The sequence below is a fragment of the Aspergillus versicolor genome (genome assembly GCF_001890125.1).
Source record: "Aspergillus versicolor CBS 583.65 unplaced genomic scaffold ASPVEscaffold_2, whole genome shotgun sequence".
Classification (NCBI taxonomy): domain Eukaryota; kingdom Fungi; phylum Ascomycota; class Eurotiomycetes; order Eurotiales; family Aspergillaceae; genus Aspergillus; species Aspergillus versicolor.
The window spans coordinates 1946853-1969784 of NW_024467525.1; the positions used below are offsets into that span (position 1 = coordinate 1946853).

The 22932-nt window shown below is 49.6% G+C and overlaps 11 protein-coding genes across 11 annotated transcripts; 7 read left to right on the forward strand and 4 right to left on the reverse strand.

The window, feature by feature from the left end:
• Nucleotides 1-8: 8 nt before the first annotated feature.
• ASPVEDRAFT_186021 (uncharacterized protein) lies at nucleotides 9-1529 on the forward strand (the record flags this gene model as incomplete). The annotated part of the gene is made up of 2 exons (XM_040808967.1): nucleotides 9-734; nucleotides 834-1529. The coding sequence occupies 2 exons, from the start codon at nucleotides 9-11 to the stop codon at nucleotides 1527-1529; spliced, it is 1422 nt and encodes a 473-aa protein (XP_040664279.1).
• A 138-nt stretch (nucleotides 1530-1667) lies between these two features.
• ASPVEDRAFT_25388 (SNARE-binding exocyst subunit SEC6) lies at nucleotides 1668-3944 on the reverse strand (the record flags this gene model as incomplete). The annotated part of the gene is made up of 1 exon (XM_040809776.1): nucleotides 1668-3944. One exon carries the CDS (start codon nucleotides 3942-3944, stop codon nucleotides 1668-1670), a length of 2277 nt encoding a protein of 758 aa, XP_040664280.1.
• Nucleotides 3945-4173: 229 nt separating this feature from the next.
• ASPVEDRAFT_37983 (mitochondrial 54S ribosomal protein uL30m) lies at nucleotides 4174-5023 on the forward strand. Its single transcript, XM_040811607.1, has one exon. The coding sequence runs from the start codon at nucleotides 4428-4430 to the stop codon at nucleotides 4710-4712; it is 285 nt and encodes a 94-aa protein (XP_040664281.1). The 5' UTR covers nucleotides 4174-4427; the 3' UTR covers nucleotides 4713-5023.
• A 212-nt stretch (nucleotides 5024-5235) lies between these two features.
• Nucleotides 5236-7155, reverse strand: ASPVEDRAFT_123527 (sphinganine-1-phosphate aldolase DPL1; the record flags this gene model as incomplete). Its single annotated transcript, XM_040806093.1, has 4 exons — nucleotides 5236-6247; nucleotides 6315-6448; nucleotides 6510-6987; nucleotides 7061-7155. 4 exons carry the CDS (start codon nucleotides 7153-7155, stop codon nucleotides 5236-5238), a joined length of 1719 nt encoding a protein of 572 aa, XP_040664282.1.
• An 864-nt stretch (nucleotides 7156-8019) lies between these two features.
• hcsA (homocitrate synthase) lies at nucleotides 8020-9653 on the reverse strand (the record flags this gene model as incomplete). The annotated part of the gene is made up of 5 exons (XM_040806111.1): nucleotides 8020-8974; nucleotides 9034-9101; nucleotides 9159-9239; nucleotides 9305-9549; nucleotides 9602-9653. 5 exons carry the CDS (start codon nucleotides 9651-9653, stop codon nucleotides 8020-8022), a joined length of 1401 nt encoding a protein of 466 aa, XP_040664283.1.
• A 1352-nt stretch (nucleotides 9654-11005) lies between these two features.
• Nucleotides 11006-12602, reverse strand: ASPVEDRAFT_465452 (DUF4448 domain-containing protein). The gene is made up of 3 exons (XM_040813576.1): nucleotides 12413-12602; nucleotides 12051-12324; nucleotides 11006-11982 (listed from the first exon to the last, which is right to left on the reverse strand). Exons 2-3 carry the CDS (start codon nucleotides 12107-12109, stop codon nucleotides 11160-11162), a joined length of 882 nt encoding a protein of 293 aa, XP_040664284.1. The 5' UTR covers nucleotides 12110-12324; nucleotides 12413-12602; the 3' UTR covers nucleotides 11006-11159.
• Nucleotides 12603-12839: 237 nt separating this feature from the next.
• Nucleotides 12840-14361, forward strand: ASPVEDRAFT_37986 (uncharacterized protein). The gene is made up of 4 exons (XM_040811608.1): nucleotides 12840-13135; nucleotides 13210-13534; nucleotides 13615-14012; nucleotides 14063-14361. The coding sequence occupies exons 2-4, from the start codon at nucleotides 13214-13216 to the stop codon at nucleotides 14112-14114; spliced, it is 771 nt and encodes a 256-aa protein (XP_040664285.1). The 5' UTR covers nucleotides 12840-13135; nucleotides 13210-13213; the 3' UTR covers nucleotides 14115-14361.
• Nucleotides 14362-14806: 445 nt separating this feature from the next.
• On the forward strand, nucleotides 14807-15510 carry ASPVEDRAFT_126258 (aminoacyl-tRNA hydrolase PTH2; the record flags this gene model as incomplete). The annotated part of the gene is made up of 2 exons (XM_040806349.1): nucleotides 14807-15122; nucleotides 15206-15510. The coding sequence occupies 2 exons, from the start codon at nucleotides 14807-14809 to the stop codon at nucleotides 15508-15510; spliced, it is 621 nt and encodes a 206-aa protein (XP_040664286.1).
• Nucleotides 15511-16292: 782 nt separating this feature from the next.
• Nucleotides 16293-18314, forward strand: ASPVEDRAFT_186037 (U4/U6-U5 snRNP complex subunit SNU66; the record flags this gene model as incomplete). The annotated part of the gene is made up of 1 exon (XM_040808968.1): nucleotides 16293-18314. One exon carries the CDS (start codon nucleotides 16293-16295, stop codon nucleotides 18312-18314), a length of 2022 nt encoding a protein of 673 aa, XP_040664287.1.
• Nucleotides 18315-18598: 284 nt separating this feature from the next.
• On the forward strand, nucleotides 18599-19579 carry ASPVEDRAFT_465428 (uncharacterized protein). The gene has a single exon (XM_040813575.1). It carries the CDS (start codon nucleotides 18883-18885, stop codon nucleotides 19402-19404), a length of 522 nt encoding a protein of 173 aa, XP_040664288.1. The 5' UTR covers nucleotides 18599-18882; the 3' UTR covers nucleotides 19405-19579.
• Nucleotides 19451-21102, forward strand: ASPVEDRAFT_80171 (putative aspartate aminotransferase; the record flags this gene model as incomplete). Its single annotated transcript, XM_040816826.1, has 6 exons — nucleotides 19451-19570; nucleotides 19645-19723; nucleotides 19845-20485; nucleotides 20540-20827; nucleotides 20884-20943; nucleotides 21001-21102. The coding sequence occupies 6 exons, from the start codon at nucleotides 19451-19453 to the stop codon at nucleotides 21100-21102; spliced, it is 1290 nt and encodes a 429-aa protein (XP_040664289.1).
• Between the last annotated feature and the right edge of the window lie 1830 nt (nucleotides 21103-22932).

Genomic DNA, 22932 nt, shown 5'->3' on the forward strand with positions numbered 1-22932 from the left:
CCCCAACTATGTCTGGAAACAACAAGCAGCATATGGGCCAAAACAAGCCTAAACCAAAGAGCCCACCTCTAACACATTTCCTCTGCCTTCCACTCGTCAATTCCATTTCTCTACCCCAGCTAGAATCATCTTTGGCTTCATTCAAGGCCTCAATCCCGCCAGCTTTCCCCTCAAAATCCGAGCAGCGCGAACAACAACAAAGCGCACTTATCCCAGATGCCGCCATTCGTCCCGTTGGCACTCTCCATCTTACGCTTGGGGTGATGAGCCTTCCTACCCCCGAGCGCCTCGAAGAAGCAATGCGGTTCTTCCACTCGTTGGATCTGGCTGCCTTATTGCGCACGGCGGGGGAGAACGCTGCGCAGAAACGACTACGTGTGTCGACGAGGAAGAGGGACTCTACTCCTATTGAATCGATAGAAACATCTGGAGATCAACAAAAAACAGCAAATATGAGTACAGCGCCGACAGATCAGTCCCTCGCAAGTGGCTCAACAGAAGAACCTTCCCAGGACGACTCTGGTATTCCTCAACCCTTCACTATCTCATTAGAATCTCTACATGCTCTTCCGCGCGCACGCAGTGCGGCAGTCTTACATGCTTCACCTGTGGATCCGACATCTCGCCTCTATCCGTTCTGCGAGGCCTTGCGGGACAAATTCCTAGGAGCTGGGTTCTTACAAGGGGAGTATAAATCCGCACCGAAGAAGACACCGAAGAACCAAGAAAGCGAAGTCCAGGACACACAACAATATGAACCGGCCAAGGATAAGCCAGATTCTACTACAGCCACCACCAATAAACCAGCTGGAGAGGAACCAACTCTCCTCGAGGAAACGCCCGCGGAGCCGTCCAAAGAAACAACACAACGGTTAAATCCGCCTGTAGCAACCGCCCCATCAAAATCACCGACAAGCGAGAGGAAGGACAAACCAAAGCCCCGTCCACTCTTGCTACACGCCACGGTCGTCAACACGATTTACATTCGTGGAAGGAAACGGAAGCCAGGTGTTCAAGGGAAAAAGGCCCGCAATGATCGGTATACTTTCGACGCGCGGGATATCCTCTCGCATTATAAAAATTTCTACTCGGATAGCGAGAGGACGATTCCGCGCTCAGGTGAAGGATTCATCGCTCGCCGTGAGCCGGATATTCCTGATCATGGCAACGACGAGCCTGATACCCAGGAAAACCCCGCCGCGAAGGAGAATGCAGATGCGCAGAGCGGAAAAGGAGAGCCGGCATCCGCCCAGTTGCCGAGAAATAATGATACGAAAGAAGCAGGTTATCCCTTTGTCTGGGCAAGAAATTTCCCGGTTGAAACCGTTTGTATTTGCGAGATGGGTGCGAAGAACCTTGATCCGAATGCAGATGACAGCGGGATGAACGCCAGGCTGGGAGAGAAGTATACAGTGGTTGCAGAAAGATCTTTAAATTCTGGGACAATAGAACTGAAAACCGAAAGAAACTCAATGGCTGAGAGTAACGATGGGAGTGTTGAGGAAGGAGGTGTCAAGGTATCGGCATAAATAATATCATATAATTTGGCAATTCCTAGATAAACTGCTAGTGGTCTGTAATGCTTGCACAGATACTTTGCACAAGTGCTATACTACACAACTCCAAACGCCGCGCTAAGCTAACGACACAACCAAAGCAGGTCGAAATCAACGTATTCTACTCATAAGAGTCTCCATCCCTCGTTCGACAGACAACTCCGCAGCCTTGGCCTTGACAGCAGTGACCATGCTCCTCTCAAAGTCATCTCTCGTCCTAAGAACCGTCTCGACCCACGAAAGCTGCAGATCCCAGTACTCGGTTTTGAAGTCTTCGTAGATAGTAACCACCGGTGGGCCCTTCTCCGCCTCGAGAAGTCGGACCAGCCAGTCGACCAGTCGCCATTTCTGCTTGATTGGTGCAAATGAGTCTGGGTATTTCTCGAAGAAACCGAAGACTGTGAGGACGTCGTCCTTGAATTTGTCTGTGTATGGGTCGAAATGTCGGCGGAATTTGACGCCCCTGTTGCGCACGGAGGAGAGGTACCTGACTAGGAGCTCATCCGCGAGCTCTTCAACAAGGATATCTGAGAGTGACGGGTGAAGCACGGGAGAGTAATCGGCCATGTAATCATCGAATGTAGATGTGATGCGTTTCACAGCGAAATCTCCATACCACTTTTGGGTGAAGAGCTCACTAATTGCAACACGCAAGTCGACCGAGAAAAGGACGTCCACAAATTGGGAAAGGCAGTAGGTACTTAGATCGACGTAACCGTCTCGGAGGGAATCCAGTTCGGGGACCGCTCGGGAGGCCATGTAATTCGAGTCGACGTACTGTTCGATATCGCGCCGGAATCGTGTCAAGTGTCCAAATTGTTCAGTTTCTTCATTATCGTCGATGCAGGCAATCTGGTCATTGGCGACAGCTACTAGCCAGTCTTGCAGCAACTGTAATCCGTCAAGCTGGTCGCCACCAGGGGCCTTGTATTTGGCGCATTCCTCCTCGATGAGGGTCTGCCAAGCTGTTTGACGAGCCTTCAAGACTCGGAACATCGCATCCATGATGCCCTCCAACAGGTCGGGGCGCGAAGATGAACTAGACGCGCCAATTTGTTCGTGAAGCATTCGCCACATATCTGCGAGTGTACGAGTTCGGAAATAGCCTTCGGAGGTTGTTTCGAGTGAGTCGGGAACCCGCCCTGTAAGTGCTTTTCTATCCGTCTCCATGATTCGATCCATCCATTCTTCAACGGCGTTGATGATAACATTCTGCCACCGTCGGATGAGATCGGGTTCGCGGTTATCCAGAATATCGGACTCAAGATCAGACGGTTTCCAACCAAGCTTCTTCATCTTCTTATAGTACTTCTCCCTCCAGTGGAGAATGGCAAGTAAATTGTCGGCTGGCAGCTCGGGGTCATCAACCAGACCAATCACGAAATCGTGCATCATGCGGTGGTAAATATCAGTATACGTCTTGAAGATCTTCCACTTCTTCGGCATCAGAGACTGCATGCCCTGCTGTACAACAAAAAGGTCGTTAAAGAACCACCGGAAACTCTTTTCCAACCCTTCGGGGTCTCCAATGAATTCTTCCTTGGTTTCCTCGAACTGATTCTGCGCGTAGAATTCGATCGCTTGTATGAATTTCTCCTTGTATCCTCTGACCGTCTTGGGGCCGACATTCATCGACTTGAATCGACCAGCTAGGTCCTGATGGTCCTTTTGCGCCTCTTGCAATGCTCTAACCCTCTCGTCGTTCTTCTCCTCGTTCATCACAACGATTGCTAGACGAACCACCATACCAGGGTTATCACTTTGCACGAGAGGAATAAGGTTCATGCACAACGTCCCAAGGTGGTCGTCAAACCAGTCAATCACAGAATCCAACCCCTGGAAGTACTCCTCTAAAGTAGCCTCATTACTTGGGTCCTGCGCCCTGCGCACCTGATCCATCGCCTCGTCTCGGAAATCACGCAGTCGAGAAATTCGCATATGCACCCGGAGGAGATTAGGCTGGTCCTCAAGCTCCTCGTCGTCCTCCCGCAAAAGCTCCTCTATATCCGCTAGATCTGCGCTAAAGCTCTCCAGTCCCTTCTTCATAGTTAAGGTCGCTTCGAAGTTGCGCTGAATCTTAGCAAGTTGGTCAATACGTGAGAAGTCATCGACACTGTTCTGCGACTCTGCGCACAGCCGATCGATTCCTTGGAGTTCATCTCTCGTCTTTGATACCTGGCGCTGACCGTCCGTGAGGGCGCCGAGGCTCCGTTGAACAGACGCTAGTTGGTCCCGGAGACCTTCACGGAGCTGTGCGTCGACGGCTGCTTTCTTTCGTGTGTATTCAGCTTTCAATCCGTTTATCTTGTCGAGATCCTCGGGGTGTCGGAGGATGTCCTCTAACCGGGGCATGGCCACCGTTCTATCGGCGTCACCCACTGGCGCCATTTTGATCGAGACAGAAGGCCTGAAAAATATTATTGGATATCATCAACGTTAGATGGGCATCAATTCGTCATTCCCGTGAGGAACCCCTCACGCAATCATCCTTGAGTTCGATAGATCGATAGTAGGTAGCACTGTTGTCTAAAGCACCACGGCAGAATCCTAGTCCACGTGACTCTCCGCCCACCGACATGGGGAAAGTCAAAATTTCCGAGCCACGAGAGTTGACCAGCTTTATTTCACATCGGTTTGCGGCAAAGAATTCTTATCTCAGAAACGCTCGGCTCTCAATTCAACCGACCATAAACAAATCGTTTTCCGTGTATAACAACTTCCTCGTTCGCGACTCGACCGGCACGAACATACCCTAACCGGAGCCACCAACAACCCCCAATACCACGCAATAAAGCAATCTTCGCAACGGCCCGGCTTCCTCAGTTCCGCTCCGTGTCAGTTCCTCGAGAAATTATAAAAGAACATATCAACATGAGCTACTTCCGCGTCACCCTCATCCGCTCTGCGATCGGTCTTCCCCGACGAACAACAGACGTGCTTAAGGCACTCGGGCTCAAGAAGCGCATGGCCACTGTTTTCCACCCCGTCTCCCAATCAACAGTTGGACAGATCATGAAAGTGAAGGAACTCGTCGAAGTTCAGGAGGTCGAAAAGCGAATGACGAAGCAAGAGATACATTTGGAGCGGAAGCCCGACCCAGGATACTATGTTGAGAGAACGTCGGCGATGGAATGGGCTGAGAAGAGGAGCGAGTAGAGGAAGGATATATCTCTCCTCCTCATTCTATCTTTCTTTGTATGAATATGGACACTCTATCTCTGGGTTTTCTTTGCGTGTATAAATCTTTATGTTGCTTTTCTTTTTTTTGAATTGGGGTTTATCTGGAGTTTGGATTGAGAATCGACGATATTGGTTGGCTGAGAGAACACAGGAAGATCGAGTTGAAAGGACAGTAATGCTTATTACTTCAATTGCATTGAGCGATGCCACTTTTGTCACTGTACTATATATATACACCTATATCTTCCTATTTAGATTTGGGAATCTTGAACTTTGAAACACTGATATTGGTCTTCTCTAACAACAGTGGTAAAAAATAATTTTGAAAAGCCAGTGAGGCTATAGGATATCGATACAAAAAAACAACACCAAAACACCGTATCCCCTTATGTTGAGAAGTAGTCAGAACTGTCCACGCCAACCTAGGCTGATACTCGGACAACTCCAACTTTCGAATGCATATTAACAGAGGACGTTTAAGCAAACGTCAAAAAGCCTTCTAGGCCTTATACAGCGTGTCAAGGAACCCTTCTGCGAGACGGCTAACGATGCTCTTATCAGGCATGCTCCCAGCTACGCCATAAAGGGCAGCAGTGTCGCCGCGTTTGATAGCATATGATTTGCCTTGCCGTTTTCGTTCTTCAGCCTTCTCCAGTTCTTTCTCGACAACCGCAATCACGTCTGTGATGAGTGTATCAACAGCAGCAGCTGTGGGAATTGTGAAAGCAACATGCATGGCGGGAGGGGATTGCAGGGCATTAAGGTGCCAGCCCTTAGATGAAAGGTCATCAGCAATGTCGTAAATGTCAATAGCAACATTCTTGCTCTCAAATGCTATGACGCTGACCATGGGCTGTCCAACAATCTGGAGATGGCTAGAAAGACGGGCATCCTCGTTGATGGCTGATTCAAACTTCTTCGCCGCATTGACAATGTCAAGACAGCTTTTGATATAGCCAGATTCACCAACGTTCATGAGACTAGCCCAGCAGCCTGCGATCAACGCACCTGGCCGTGACCCAGCAACCGAGGGAGATGCATAAACACCACCAGACCAGTCGGGGTAAATAAAATATTGGTGGCTGCGGTAGGCCTTGCTCCGGTACAATAACACAGAGTTACCTTTCGGTGCGAACCCATATTTGTGCGTGTCGACGCTAATGCTAGTAACACCTGGTTGGCGGAAATCAAAACCCCCCTCTTCTTCGTAAGGTGATGGGAAACCAGCCTTCTTGAGATGCGCAATGACGAATGAACCTAGGCAGCAGTCGACATGGAGAGGAATCCTATAATGGGTGGCAAGTCGAGATAACGCGGGAATATCGTCAACCATACCATGGGGGAAGTTCGGCGCAGAGCCAACCAGCAGAACAGTGTTGGAATTGATCAGTCGTCGCACCGCAGTGACATCGACCTTGAACTCTGGGGCGGGGCATGGAACACGGTGCAGCTTCATACCAAAGTAGTTGCAGGCCTTGATGAATGCAGCATGAGCAGTGTCGGGGATAATCCTTCAACCCGGTTAGTATTGAATTGCTATTGATTAAAAAAAAAAAAAGGGAATCAGTGCAAGCTCACATTTCAGGTTCTGTCACGCCTCGTTCAGCGCGCGCTTTGTTACGTGCTCCCAAGCAAGCCATGAGAATCGATTCAGTGCCACCACTAGTCGTTACTCCTGCGCCATCGGAGGGACCATTAAACATCGCGAGGACCTGTATCAAACCCCGTAAGCTACCATACACATACCTCAGCTTCATCGTGGGAGGAATTTACCATTGCAACAACCTCAGCTTCCATCTTTCGAACGCCTGGGAAAACATCCGGATGGATGGGGTTGGTGACACCAAATTTCTCGAAGGCCTCGGCCTGGATTTTGATGAGGTCCTTTCCACCATGGTACACGGCACCACTGACACGACCATCTTCCCATCGAGTATGCTCCATATTACCGAGTTTTTCGAGCTCGGCGCGAATCTGCTCAGGCGTCCATCCTTCTTTCGGTAAAGTCAGATATCGTGTAACGCCAGGGCCATTTGGTATAAGTTTCGATTCTAGGCCTTCAATTGCAGTCGAAACCTGTTTGTCGACTTGTCCCCGAACTCCAGGTAATCGCAGAAAGAGAGAGTAGCAATATAGACGGATCGCGAGTAGGACATTGCGGATGCTGCCGACGAAGCCGTATCCCCGTAAAGAATAGAACGTCTTTCGAACGTAGCGGAGCAGAAATAGGATAAAAACGATATTTCGAATGCTGTCGCACATGGTCGCACTATTAGCACTTCAATGCTCAAAAGTTTAAGAGCAGGCCATGCCCCTCCACTTACAGGTCCAAGTTCAGGATAGCCAGCTGGGCGCTGGGCGTCTTGCCATAGCCAAGCAGCTTATTCTGCAGCGCAACTGGCAGCACAGACGTCGCCATTCTTCCTCCTCAAATAGCTCTCGTATTCAGATAATAAATATAAAGTATATTCAATAATGGTATGGAAAGGGCGATCTTCAAAGGATAAGGATACGTAGGGCAGAGAACTGGTGAAGTGGAGGAGAGCCTGGAGAGGGTCGGATATCGGATGTCAAGGAAATTGGATGAGCCAATTCAGGAAAGGCTAAAAGACACCGGATGACGACTGTAAGGTTAGTAACGCTTGCCCTGCTTGACTCGGTAGTGCTGAGCAGCAGATGTCAATCAATGGAAAACCTGCTGGAAACGCCAGAGGTTAGATTGCCTCGGCTGTTGGTTCCACATGCCACTTCGTCGGATTAGGCAAGCCCGTGACGTTTTATGCATCTGTCACGCTCGGACACAACTACGGAGTCCACTGAATCTGCATAACGGTTATCCTATGTACCACCTCTACTTGCTACTACTAACAGCTTTCCGGCGCCATAAGTCCCGATATGATTATATTTGTCTCTGTGCCTTTATCTCATTTTTAGAACTTCAACACCGAGGCCTGCTATATACAGGATTCACTTGAGAACCAATATTCGCAGAACACCAACCACTCTTTCCCTTTGCATTTGGTTCAGGGACAAATAACACTTTTAGAATCCCAAATATAACCTGAAATACCCCAGACCACACAAATTAACACCCAAATCATGACAAGAACAAAAGGAAAATCCACGTCTCACTCGTAAAGGAGTCGCTGGGGGAATATAATCAAAGCTCTAGGAAAAAAAAAAAAGAAACATGACATGGTCACTCTATCCCAATTGAAAGAGTTTACAGCGCAAAGTAAAATATGCATAGGTTCGTTTCGGCAATAGGAAACGAGATACCCGTTTAGTGGGCAACGCCACTTTCAGCCAATTCCTTCTCCTTGGCAAGGAATTGAGCATGCTCATCAGCGGTCAGGTCCATAAGGGGCTTGTTTTCGCCGGAGCTGAGGTTGCGGTAGTAGGCACGGATGATGCTGTCCGCATCATCGATAGCAATAGGTCGGATGTCAGCAAGGGCCTTGATCTTAGCTGTGCACTCCTTGTACTGGTCATCAGTCATGTGGACGTTAAGCTGTTGAGCACGCGACTTGATGGCGTTCCAGCCAGTCAGACGAGAAGCAAAGTGAACATATCTTGACATGCCGAAGTCAGCAGGGTTGATGATCTCGTAGGTGCTAGGGTTGTTCAAGATAGCTTTGGCGTGGATACCGGCCTTGTGGGTAAAGGCACAGAAACCGGTGATGTAGTTGTTGAAGGGGATGTTGACCTCAACAGCCTCAGCAACCAGGTCTTCGATGTCCTTGAGCTTCTCGAGCTTGTACTTGCTCTTAACGTACTGGGGGTCGGCAACCATCATGCGAGCCATGAGACCACCAAGCGGAGTGATACCGTTCCGCTCACCAATACCAAGAACAGAGGTATCAATGTGAGTAGCACCAGCCTCCAGAGCACAGTACGCGTTAGCAATAGCACAACCTGTGTCGTTGTGGAAGTGAGTTTCAATATCGCAGCTCACAACACCTCGGAGCACACGGATGAGCTCGTAAACTTGGCGTGGGGAAGCGCAGCCAACGGTGTCGGCAATACCAACACGGTTCACACCAACCTGGTCGACGGCGGAGTAGATGGAGAGAAGGTCAACGAGGTCGGAACGGAAGGAATCCTCGCTGGAAAATCGAATTTCAATACCCTTGGACTTGACAAATTCGATAACCTCAATGGCGGTGTTCTTGATGTAGGTCATGTCCTTGCCATGAGAGTGCTCACGGAGATATGAGGATGTTCCAATGACAACATCACTGTACAGTTTATTAGCATTCAAGCCGAGGAACAAAGCAAAGACGCAGAAAATTCTTACACTCCGTCGACACCAGTCTCAACAGCGACTCTAGCGTCATCCATGTGGCATCGGATGTGAGTAAGAATCTAGTTGACTTAATTAGACACCGTACACGTCGACCTTCTCAAGAAGCAAGAACATACCTTGGACTTCAGGCCAAGCTTGCAGATGGCCTCACAGTCAAGCCTTGACTGCTCAGAAGCACAGGGGCTAGTAAGTTCGATCTACAACAATTAATTGTCAGCAAAGGGACCTGCGGTTGAGAGCGATTTTCTCAAGAATAACTCACGTAGTCAACACCGAAATCGTCCAAGGCCTTGGCAATCTCGATCTTCTTCTGGGTATCGAAGAAGGCATTGGCAAATTGTTCACCCTCACGTAGAGTGCTCTCGATGATCTTGAAACGGGAAACATTGCTTAGGAAATCGGTAACGCCGACGTTGTGACCATAAGGGTTGCGGGAGGTGGAGGGGTGAGGGTTTTGGCGGGTCTGAATGGCAGTGAAGCCGGAGTGGTCACCTTGCCAAAAGTCAGCTCTTGTGGGTTCTATATACAATTGAAATCATAACCGTAATGTTTGACTGACCGTTGGCGCCATTTGTTTGCCCATTGGGCTCGTTGTCTGCACCGGGGCACATTGTGTGTGAGTGATGGCGGGGGTTGGTTTGCAGATCTAATGCGAGGAAGTATGGAGGAAGTTGAACTATAGGGTGGAGTGGTTAGGCTCGAAGTCTCGAGTGGATGGGTGGGCGAGAGATGGGAAGGAGAGAGAATACTGACACTCAAGTCAAGGGAAAATCCAGGTGTTTATATGCTCTGCAGTGAGGGAGAAGTCAAGAAAAAGAGTCATAGGCTTGGGAGGGAAGAAAAGTGGGTGGGGATGTCGAGGGCGGGCGATCTCCAATGAAGGCACAGGCGATGATGACTCCTCCGCCAGCGGCAACGAAGAAAAATTTCGCCGCCGAGCACCTCCTTCACCCTTGGAATTTTTCCTCTGTGGGGATCCCGCCTCAAGGTTCGTCTCTTTCATATGTCCATCCAGATTGTCATCACGCAGCCAATAAATGCGTTGTCACGTTGATTCCTGCCTTATAGAGTCGTCCAGTATCCTAGGTGGCTTTCCCCCATTTTATTCCGTCCTCAATCGACCGAACCTTTGATGGCAAAAGTTGTCTGTATAGTTGTTGTACTATCGTTACGGGTGGATACATCATGACTATAAGTATACCACGTGAAATCACTGGCCTGTGGAAGGATATGCCACTATTCACGGACGGAATTTTCATAAGCTTACCAGTAAATGTCAAGATTTATTTCTGCTTAAAAGCAACATGAATAACTCACTCTCTATGGTTGTTTTGACCTGAATCCAAGCCAGGCCTTCTGACTTCGCCTATGGGGACCGATATCGGCAGGCGGTCGCAAAAAGAATTCTGTAATCGATTTACCAGCTTAGGTAATTAATAGTACTTAGTTATCTACGACCCAGCCAGGCCAAAAACTACGTCAATCATGTCTAGAAAGTCTATGATTGATAATCAGCCTTTAAATACCTAATGTCTGGTCCATAAAATCAGGATCTTTATGATTAATTGCGCTGTAATAGATAGTAGCAGGAGGAGTGTTGGTTATTGCTAGCCATTTGCTTGAAGTCTGCTTCACCGTAGCAAGGTACTTTGTAGTAATGGGTTTTCTCCCCAAGCTGGTTGGCCTACGAGCGTACCTTCTCCAGACCGTGGATGACTTACTCAACTCCCGCCTGTAGATCATTCATTGGGGTCGGCCCCAGGGCTGTTCCGGCGCCCCTCGAATACTTAGGAATAATACGTCCACAAATAGTCTAACCAGAGGGCGTCCAAGAGTGCCCGAGTAACTGGAGTGCAGACCATCCCTCAATAATCAATCAATACTTTTAAGCAAAACGGGTTGTAAAACATACATGCTAAACTTGGTAGGAAATAATGTGCCTGGTAGCTAGTGATCCCCTCAAATGACTTATTGCCTCAAAGAATGTACAGACAGCCTCTTCGGTCTTGTTTCGAGGGGAAACCAAACACTGCGTCGAGATGGCAGTCAGCTTCTTCCTTTCCAAATTGCCGATTTTTCGAGGTAAGAGTAGCTAGGATACATGGCTATGCGGCCACTCATACAACCCAGCTTTTCAACCTTGACACATCCCGTCTGAACGGATAGGTGCCACCGCGTTCGAGATCATGGTTGTGCCTCTCCAAGCCCGTGCCTTCAAGTAGCCCTGCCTCAATATCATTTGGGTACCACTTCGAGCCCGCAGAGTCATCAGATCCACTGCTCTCTTTCATGTCGCTCTTCAAACGCTGGGATATAGATTTTCCAATTCCGTATCCCCTCTTGCGAGAAACCCAGAAGGCGCTACTCATAATTGTGTGTCTGGAGTTCCGCATTGAAAAAACTAGGGTGGCCACGACGATGATCACGACAATGAGACTCACAGGGAGGCCGATACACAGTGCTAGCTTATTGAATCGTGGTGGCGGGGATGGTTTATAATGCTCCACGGGTCTAGGGCGAAGCGTAATGGTTGGACCCTGTCGGGCACTCGCCCTGCGATCCAAGGCGGAATCAAGTTCAATAATGTAAAGTGTCAATGTATTGTTTTGTTTCCCTTGAAGCCACTCTTTGCTCATGTGGAGAGGGATATATCCATAGCTGTTATCAGTCTTTTCAGAAGTAAATGCAGAAGACCCCTCTAGCAAGTCGGAGTATCTCAGTTCGATTGTGATGGTTGCATTTAAGGGATAGAAATCGGCATTCCATGTCACATAGTAGGTTGAATCGACTAGGACATCCGCGCCATCTTCTGGGAGACAAAACGGGACAAAGGGTCCTTCTAGCTCGGTACAGACAGGGAAATCACCAGTTGAGAACCGGTTCGATGTGTTTGCCGGTGCCATGGTAGCATTATGGTTAGCGATGGAAACGTTCGCAAGGCTGGTGCCTTGAGAATAAAATGGATTAGAAATGAGTGCCATCGCATCGTGAAGGTTCGAACTACGAACCGAAATCGAATCTCGCTCCTGTTCTCACAACTGCTCCAAGGGCATAATTTGGCAGCCATGCGACAATAGATATCAGCGCCTTTAAGACCCAAAGGGACCCAGGGTGAACTTGTCGACGCTGCATAATAGATGCAAGGAAGTTATATGTCAAGCAGTAATCCGACGATGAATAGAAGTGCAACTTTTCTGCCGCAAAATAAGAGGATGTCTCAGCATTGAGTATCACGTCATGGCAAAGGCTATGTGGAAGGGCCACGTCCAGTTACTATGCAATCTGCATTTGTGTGGTTACTCATGGTGGTTGAGGAAGGAGCCACAAGGTCCAGGAAGGAACCACTGGGGCCTAGGAACATCTGCCATACGCATTGTAGTGGGATACCTAGGCATTCATCCTGACTTCTATACCTGAGGTTTATCCCGAGATAAAGGCCCTAGAAAGAGGATCGAGCCCTTGTGGGCGGTTCAGTATTGATGCAGATTGTGGATTTGGCTGACTTTCATTCATGAAAGGGCCACAAAACTCTCAAGGAAACAATCCATAATCAACCTTGGAACCTCAAGCGGTGTTGTTCCAGAACAATGAACAGTTCAATGGTTGGCGTTTGCTCCACTAATATTGACCGAGCGAGGGCCGTTTATCGATAAACTTGAAAGAGCTCCAGCTCCAGCTGAGTCCAGTAGGAAAGCAAATAAACAGGATGACATAATCGATTCCGCAATCAAATCGGAATGAAGGAGGTTTCAGGTCAATACGCGATATTAATGTCGAGAAAGTAATATTGAAGAATATTTTGCTATTTTCCATTTTTGTCGCCTATAACTCTAACGACTTGGGTGTCTCAAAAGGTTTCTATCCACTTCGAGGGTTTCGAGAATATCGGGTTCCCCGCTCTGGAGCTGCAAGTGCAAGTCGCGGGTTGCCGTTTCGAGTTTAGGCCAGCTGTCGCGCGTAGTCCGCTCATCGTGGCTCTTTCGTTTGATCAACTCCAGCTCCCTTTTGTCCCCAAGCTGCCTGCTGTCTGTACTTTGGCCTTTTAATCAACCCATCTCCCAAAGTGCGCCCGTTGCCTATATAATCAGCCCAGGTTTGTATTTTCATCAAAATATCCATCCAGCTTGATAGCTCTTGCCTACTAACACGTGTCTCTCCTATTACCAGCATTATGCGCTTCATCCCCCTTCTCGCCCTCCTCCCAGCGCTCGCTGTGGCCGAGGAGCAGGTCCCTCTCGCGGACCGGGTCCAGGGCTGGTTCAACAAAGCCAAGTCTTATCTGCCCACCGCCACCCCAGTCATTCCCGTTGCTGAGAAGGTGGCCGACATCCCGAAGAAGGTCATCCAAGAAAAGACTGTTACCCCTTTCAACGCAACCAACTGGCAATCGCTCCTCGAACCGACATCGACTCCTCAAGACTGGCTAGTATTCGTTACCGGTGGAAACAAGACTTGCTTTGGCCGCTGTGGCAGGGCTGAAAAGTCGTTCAACGTGAGCGCGCCTAATTACTCTCCACGAAAAACACACAAACGGTCACTACAATGAAATATAGACTAATCACTTACTGGCAGGAATCCATTCCCCTCTTCGCTATTGATCCGACTTCTCCCAATCTCGGCTACCTCGACTGCGAATCAAACCAGCTTCTCTGTTCCGCCTGGTCCGCTGGTGCTCCATCCGTTTGGTACTTCAAGGTCCCACAAGCTCAGGCCGCCGAGGAGCGCCCATCTACTGCTTTGCACATCAACTACGTGAACTCGACCACTGTGACCCCAGAGACAATCTACAAGATCCATTCCGAGAAGAAGTACGAGGACAGACCCGCCTATGAAGGCGCATTCCACCCGACAGATGGCTGGCTTGCTGAATACGGCCTGCTTGTGCCTCTGGGCTACGTCATTTACGGCTTTGGAATAATTCCTAGCTGGCTTTTCATGATTGTTATCAGCATGGCCAGCCGGACGATAATGTGAGTTTTCCATGTGTTCGTATCTTACTGTGCGCTAACATAAACATTAGGGGCCGTCGCCTTGGGAATACAGGAGCAGCTCCTGCCGGTCGTACTGGCTAGACTGCTTGTCGCAAAGTCGTGTGCGCTATTTTCCAATACTATGATGACGGGATGTACATATGTTACACTATTGGTGCCTTCTGATCTGATAATCGAACCACGTCGGAGGCTTTGGTTATTTTTACATCCTCGGCTTCACGGTATTGTTTTGGATCTTTCAAGTTATGAGACTGTTTTAGTAAAATAAAATAGCGGAGCGTTGGTTTACATTAAGTTAATAGCATAAAAACATGTCTGTTTCTGCGGCTCTCTTTTTTCTCCTCGATTGATAGGTAAACGCGATTGCTCAAGTAAATCCAAAATCCAGCCGCAGCCCGTATGCACCAAGCACGCGCTTCTTACTACTTTATTCTTACAGAGTAATTACCTTGGTCCCTTGATCGAGCGGCCAGATGGAAAGTGCTTGCAAATCACGTAGTGCGATTAGATGCAACCCCAGGCGTCTAAGAATTGCGACTAAGAGGGATGTCTATTATTTTGAGGTATAGAATATTAGCCCATTGTATGTCTCTATGTTTCATGTCCTGAGGAATAATTTAAAATTTTTATCGTTGTCTGTCGCGGTTGGGTCTGTTCCGACGCGGAGCAACCAGCGGGTGGAAGCTCGTTCCGCTCCAAAATACATATCTGCTCCGCACAAGCTTTATTGAACTTCCTCTTCCCAACACTCACCCCATATTCCCATTACCACTATGGCAGAACTCGACCGCATTCCTCCGTCAACAATGACTTATGTCATCGCCACCGCTATTATCGCCGGGATAAGCGGATATTTTCTCGGACAAGGGTCGTCGTTGGGCCTGTTCTCATCCAAGGAGAAAGAAGGTTGGCCGAATAGCTACAATGTGAAGGTGCACCGGGGATCGTCCGACGAAGAAGATGAGACCGAGGAAGATGAGGAAAGTGAAGAGGAGGAGGGAGATGGGAGCGAGCTGGCGAATTTTGAGAACAATAATGAGGAAGTGAAATTGGTGCTTGTGGTGAGGACGGATTTGGGGATGACGAAAGGTCTGTACAAGCATTTCCTTTCTCACTCGAACTTGTCCGAGACAGAGGCACAAGAAGCAAGAGCTAACGCCCGTCTGATACAGGCAAAATCGCAGCCCAGTGTTCCCACGCAACTCTCGCCTGCTACAAATATCTCGTCGCAAACCCGTCCAGCTCTACGATCCTGCGTCGCTGGGAACGACAAGGCCAAGCGAAGATTGCGCTACAGACCAAATCGGAGGAGGAAATGGAGTTGTTGCAGGCGCAAGCCATAAGCCTTGGACTGTGCGCTCGCGTTATACAAGATGCTGGACGCACCCAGATCGCCAGTGGCACCAGGACAGTTCTTGGAGTCTTGGGACCGAAGAGCGTGGTTGATAATGTGACGGGACATCTGAAGCTGCTATAATCGACATACATACACCCTGGTATGTGGTCTTGAAGGTCTTGACCCTTCGGGCTAGGTGTTTGGAGTTGGGACACCCACGATATGTAGAATATACCCTTTCAAAACTTCCTGTGAAACACGTTGTGTCTAGAGGAGCATGGACACTCAGAAAAACAGCCAGCCCCAGGCACTACAAACTATATAAAACTGCTATCGTAAAAGGTGATGTTGGCAAGCCATGGTTTCTCCCTAACCTCATCGGCCAACGGCCAGATCGGTGAAGGGAACAGGAATATGACGCCGTCGACACCGGGGTCTCTCGCCGAGCTCACCAGAGGGAGCTCAAGACGAGAGTGAACACCCCAATGCCAACATTTAATCTGAGATCTGTCGACCGGAAAATAATGACACCAAGCGTAAAAAATGGTGCCTCCTTGGGTCGTCGAACTGTCCAGCAATCAACCAAAACGCAAAAGAGACAAGCTCAATCACGATCAGGATCGCTGAACACAGATCCGTGTTTGTTCGGTTCATGAAGAGAAAAGAAGAAAAGAAGAGAGGGAAAATTTCCGCTGCGGCCAATTTATGGCTCGCGCTAAGTGGGCGCTAAAGAATTAATGGGCGCTAAACCTTACCGAGATATACTGCTTATGTAATGAGGCCTAGGCAACTCATGCGCTGGGCGGAAAGTGGCTAGTCACCTTATCACAAAGACATCGGATTAATTCTTTCAACGCATCACCTCCCACCGACTCTCCTAGTTCCAGCTCGTCTTGTCTAACCCGGGTTACTTGGTTGACAAAATGGCGGACGCTATTTCCATCGAGCAGAACAACAAAATCCGCGCGGCGTTGGGCCTGAAGCCTTTACCCGTTCCCGGTGCCGACGAGGGTCCGTCCTTCAAGGAATCCAACGACGACTCTTCCGACGAAGAACCTGCGAGTACGATAGAGACGCGCGAGGCTGCAGCTTCAGGTAACTGGAAACAGTTGCAAGATGAGAATGAGGCAAAGAAGAAGCGAGAGCAGAGGAACGCGGCTATTAAGAAAGCGCGCGAGATAGCACAGCGGAATGCGAAACTCGAAGGGTCGACGCTGGGGGAGAGCGCGGATGCGGAAATGGACACTAAAACGTGGCTACTGCAGACGAAAAAGAAGCAGAAGAAGATCGAGAGGGAACGGGCGCGCAAACTAGCGGAGGAGCTGGAGGAGCGACAACGTGTGGCGGAGTATACGGCTACCGATCTTGCTGGTATCAAGGTTGGACACGAGATCGGGGAATTTGGCGGAGGGGAGGATCATGTCCTCACGCTCAAAGACACGACTATTGATGAAAATGAAGAGGAGGGTGATGAGCTGGAGAATGTTGATTTGCGGGACAAAGAGAAGGCCGCGGAGAGATTAGAGCTAAAAAAGCGGAAACCAGTTTACGATCCGACCGAGGAAAATTCCGGGATATTGGCTCAATATGACGAGGAAATCGATGGCAAGAAGAAGAAGCGGTTCACACTGGACGCCAAGGGATCTACTGTGGAGGAACAAGAGGCGCGACGACAAGAGGTTTCTAATAAGCTGAAACGCAACATTATCAGCCTCGACTTTGAAGCTGAGACTCCTACTTCGGATTACATGGATGTGAGCGAAATCAAAGTAAAAAAGCCCAAGAAGAAGAAGAAGGCCAAAACCACCAAGAAGAGATCTGCCCTTGACGATGATGATATCTTCCCAACGGCAGAATCTTCGGAGGCTCCGAATGGAGCGTCGATGGATGTTGACGCTGTCAACGGCGCACCGGCGCCTGCGCCTCGCAAGAACCTAGATGAGAACGTTTCATTTGTGGATGACGATGATTTACAAGCTTCTTTGACCCGCCAGAGACGAGCCGCACTTAAGAAGCGACAAAAAGCGCGGCCGGAGGACATCGCACGACAGCTCAGGGAGGAAGAATCCCAGACTCCGATGGATGTTGAAACTCCAGACGAAGAAGAGCCTGGCCTAGTCATCGATGAGACCTCGGAGTTTGTTTCCAACCTACAGAAACCAGTTTTGCCAGAACCTAATGAGCGCCGAACAACCACGCCGGGTGAGAGTCCTCGCCCTCGAACTGAGGAACCCGAGGACGAGCAGCCTGTAATCGAAGGCGGCGATGTGGATATGGAAAGAAGCTATAATGATATCGAGGACGATGAGGATCTCCAAGAGCGCCTCAACCGTGAACAATCACAAGCCGAAGCACCGATCACTGGTACTGGATTGGAAGAGGAAACTACGCTGGCACAAGGCCTGGGTGCTACACTTGGTATGCTCAAGAAGCGTGGTTTAGTGAAGGAAACAGACGCCGCAGAGTCGAACTCGCTCCTCCGCGATCGCAACCGTTTCATCTCAGAGAAGAACCGTATGGAGACGGACGCGGAAAGACGCGCACGCCAGCAGCGTGAGCGTGATCGAGCCTCAGGAAAGCTTGACCGCATGTCTGCGCGCGAACGAGAAGAATATGCGCGGTGGGAGAACAAGCAGCGAGACCAGCAAGAAGCCCGGCATATGGCCGATGTTTTCAACAAAGAGTACAAACCCGATGTTCAGCTTAAGTATATTGACGAATTTGGTCGCTCGATGAACCAGAAAGAGGCGTTCAAGCATTTGAGCCACCAGTTCCACGGCAAGGGCAGTGGCAAGATGAAGACCGAGAAGCGGTTGAAGAAAATCGATGAAGAGAAGAAGCGCGAGGCCATGAGTACACTTGACAGCAGTCAACACACTGGAATGAACAACGCCATGGGGGCGACTGCACGGAAGAACCGACAGGCTGGTGTTCGTTTGGGCTAGATAGTTGGTTTTACTACGCATATACTCATACCCGAAAGCTCCATGAGCATACATACATTGTACAGTTGATATCAATATTTATCCGAATTACACCGGAGAGTATGGTCGATTGACCCCAGATTGAACCATTTATTCTCCATGAACTTTAGGTCCTTGGCTACGATAATTCACGGGGGGGTTGTCCCTGCGGGCGATTCCGGAACCGCACGCGATTCGCATGGCTCGGGTCTGTACCGTCCGGCCTCAAATGACTTCTTTTGTCCTCGTGCACGACTCGGGAGCTCAGTGAGTCGAGCTGCCTAGGCTTCTCCTGATTTTCGTGGTGAGACTTGGCGTGTGGGGGAAATTTAACCGATCAACAGCAAAAGCTCTCTCGGGTTTGGATCTTCCCAGGCAACGGGCCCGAGTTTGAAATAAAGCCACGGACTCCAACTAGCGCAGGCCTTCAATTTTGTAGACACCAGACAGAATATTTCCGAATCGAGTGATATTTCGTACAGAGTAGAGACGGGACAGGGATTCAGAAGTCAGCCCAGCTGCCTGGAGAGTCGGGAAGAAGCCGAAGAGGATGTTCTGGGGCAGTTGCATTGTCAATCAGTTCGTGCTCTTTTTACCCCAAAATCCTGTGAGGGGAAGGTGTCAAAAAAAGTTCACCGAGAGCGGCCTGAACTCTGGCGCGACCGACTCGTCACTCGAGTCTTTTCCTGCTCTTCCCGGGCCGTGCTGCTCTCCCACTCAGTTTGGAGATGCTCGCGTGGAGATGCGGAGATGGCAGGATACCGGGGGATCGTATGCAGCGCACGATGTCGGAACCCAACATACAGGCAAATTCAAGGGCGTAAACAGCCCAAACAGCCCAGAATCGGTCGGGATTGGAGTCCCGTGGAGCATAGATCGGATGCGCGCAGTCGGCGTTTTACCCGCGATCGGCCCCATTGCCCAAGCAGCATGTTCACATGAGTCAAAGAAAACACTCACACAAAACACTCACGCAACATCTCCGAGACTGGAGCTAGTTATTTATCACTCCCTTGCTGACCGATCGTCCTCTTCTCACTCCCCTGTTTCTTTTGCTCCTTTTCCTTTTTGACAGCTGTGTCTTTTCGTCCCATTCTCCATTTCAATTGATAGCCAACATGCTTTCCACCCTCCGAATCGCTGGCCGCAAGGCTGCCACCCGCGATGCTAGCGTGCGCACTGTGATCGCTGGCGCCAGATATGCTTCTACTTGGTCCAACGTTCCCCAGGGCCCTCCTGTAAGCTTGAACTTCAATTAGCACAATTGAAACGATGCAATTCCTGACAGCGTGATTTGCGGTATTTTTTTTAGGATGCCATTCTTGGTATCACCGAAGCCTTCAAGGCTGATTCTTTCAACGAGAAGATCAACCTTGGTGTTGGTGCTTACCGTAAGAACCCCCCGGACGGATCTGTCCAGTCTCTGGTCGAGCATTTTTCATCGACTTCCATTGAATTGATGATTGCGTTTGATATACCTACACCGCTAACCATACTTTTTGCCTACAATAGGTGACGACCAGGGCAAGCCTTTTGTCCTGCCCTCCGTTCGTGCCGCCGAGGACAAGGTTGTTGCGTCGCGTTTCGATAAGGAATATGCTGGAATCACTGGTATCCCTTCTTTCACCAAGGCTGCCGCTCAGCTGGCCTACGGCGCCGACTCTTCCGTCCTGAAGGATGACCGTCTCGTTATCACCCAGTCCATCTCCGGTACTGGTGCTCTGAGAATTGGTGGTGCTTTCCTCGAGCGCTTCTACCCCGGCGCGAAGAAGATCTATCTCCCCACCCCCAGCTGGGCCAACCACAACGCCGTCTTCAAGGACTCGGGCCTGGAAGTTGAGAAGTACCGTTACTACAACAAGGACACCATTGGTCTTGATTTCGAGGGCTTGGTTGCCGACCTTAAGGCCGCCCCCAGCAACAGCATCGTCCTGCTCCATGCTTGTGCCCACAACCCCACTGGTGTCGACCCTACTCAGGACCAATGGCGCAAGATTTCCGACGTCGTGAAGGAGAAGGGCCACTTTGCCTTCTTCGACATGGCCTACCAAGGTTTCGCCAGTGGTAACGCTGACCGCGATGCCTTTGCTCCCCGATACTTTGTTGAGCAGGGCCACAACATTGCTCTGTGCCAGAGTTTCGCTAAGAACATGGTAGGAAGCGAACGTTTTTATTTTCTGTAATCGCCTGCTAATGCAACCCGGTAGGGTCTCTACGGTGAGCGTGTCGGTGCTTTCTCTCTTGTTTGCGAGTCTGCCGAAGAGAAGAAGCGCGTGGACTCCCAGATCAAGATCCTTATCCGTCCCCTCTACTCCAACCCTCCCGTGCACGGCGCCCGTGTTGCCTCGACCATCATGAACGACCCCGCTCTTAACCAGCAATGGCTCGGTGAGGTCAAGGGCATGGCTGACCGTATCATCGAGATGCGTGCTCTCCTCAAGAAGAACCTCGAGGAGCTTGGTAGCAAGCACGACTGGTCGCACATTACCAGCCAGGTACGGAATTCCTGATCTGACTTGAAGCAGCCTATGAATACTAATTTTTACCCTAGATCGGCATGTTCGCCTACACCGGCCTCAAGCCCGAGCAGATGGACGCCCTTGCCAAGGAGGTATGCATAAAGCCCCAACCCCATAGGTAGCTATACTAGTTACTAATATCAGAGCAGCACTCCGTCTACGCCACCAAGGACGGCCGTATCTCAGTGGCCGGTATCACCACTGGCAACGTCAAGCGCCTGGCCGAGTCCATCTTTAAGGTGACCGGTTAAATTGAGGCAAAGGGGAGATAAGGAGGGCTAAATTGGTTAAAAAAAATTAAATATGCCTTGAGGAGGAAGCAGGGGAGCTTTTTTTGTACTGATATCCGCTTTTGTTCTATTAGCATATTATGGAGACTTTTTTTAAGAAAAAAATTTACTTTGGATGACAATTCTATTTCAACTGAATACCATAATAAATCCTTTGGCAATCTGTCGCCTGCTATTGATATCCGGTATTTGATATCCAGTATTAGTCGTGCCTCGAGGCTAAGTTGGTTACAACCAAAAGCAATAACGATGGCTATGGCTGTCCCGAGAGCCTGGGTACCCTCAATGAGTGGACATTATCGGAAACCGCAACAATGGCTAGCTGGGTAAGTAAGGAGGTGCCTGCCTGCCTGCCTGCCTTCGAGCTTCAGCTCCGCCATGACCCGCCACGGGAAGGGGGACAGCTCCTAAGTTCTCACTCCTCGCTGGGTACCTGTGGCTATATGGACCCATTACCTACCTTGCAGGTTTACACCGAACGCTGATAGTCTCCCTATCAGTTAGTTCAATTTCTAATCCGCCGGTACGAAAACATGATAATCCTCCATTAGCGATTGTGTCGCATCCAGCAGAGAAAAAGAAAAAGAAAAATAAAAAAAGAAGAATCTTGCAACTTAGCACGGCACTCACAGTGCGTGCGAGATTGCCTTACATTTACACCGTACAGGCTGACATCCATGAATCCATAGATGGGACCCATACCTCCAGCTAGCTAGTACTAACTAAGTAGTACTGAGCAACTGGGTCATCCATTTTAGGCAACTACTACAACCCGCCGGTGTACAGTACGTACTCAGGTTAGTCTACCGACAGGACAAAATAAAAGTAAAAAATAAAATAAAACAGGAGCCCAGCTCTGTGTGCCTAAAAATAATATACCTCTTGGACCCATCGCATTCTTTCAGCCCTTCGGGGTGGGCGAGGGAGCGGTGATGGTAGAGTATGGATCCTTTTACGTGGTTGGGTACGTGGTCGTGGCTGACCGACTCTCGGTGGCTAAGTATACCTAGGTACTAGGTAAATAGTACCTATTCGTATGGTAGGGAAGTCCTTCGGTAAGGAGAACATACAAGCCTCGAGATCATCAGGTGGCTATTCAGCTGTCGCGGTGAACGTCAACCACCGGGCTTAAAGTGGTCACTGCACCGGACGGAAAAAGGTCGGTCGGACAGGGCGATCAACGTGAGGCGCAGGAATTGGCCCTGGCCTTGGACGTTGAGCTTGCGGGCTGCGACTGCGGGCTGCGGCGCGTGGGCGAGGGAAACGAGATGAGCTGTGGGTGCAGATCGTGGTTTCTCGTGGATTGTTGAATGGAGAGTGTACGAGACCGCATTGGATCTTGTCCAGTTATCCCGAAATTCAGGGTGTTCGTTATTTGACTTGCAGAGTGAGCCAGGGGCAACAAAGCACACGGGCGATCTACTGGCACGTTTCAGAGCACGGCGCCGAATTGTCCATTTGAGAGCAGTTTCACAGCATAAACCGGACTAGGAAAATACACTGGCTGGATTGCAGGGAATCATTCTACGCTCTGGCTTCTGTAACGTTGATCGACTACTGTAAGTAATAATAATAATATCATGCGCCTTGTTATTTCTAGTCTTTACGATGCCTCCAGCAGTCTTGGTATGGATGTGAAACCCGCCAAATAACAGGTACTCAATAAAACCTCCATTCGTCCACAGCCCAACAAGTAATACGAGATGCGTTGGCACATTGTCTGCTCTTTCCTCGCGTTACATTACCAACCATAGCGAATACTCCGGTCCGCTGGTTTTGGTAAGGCCGTCA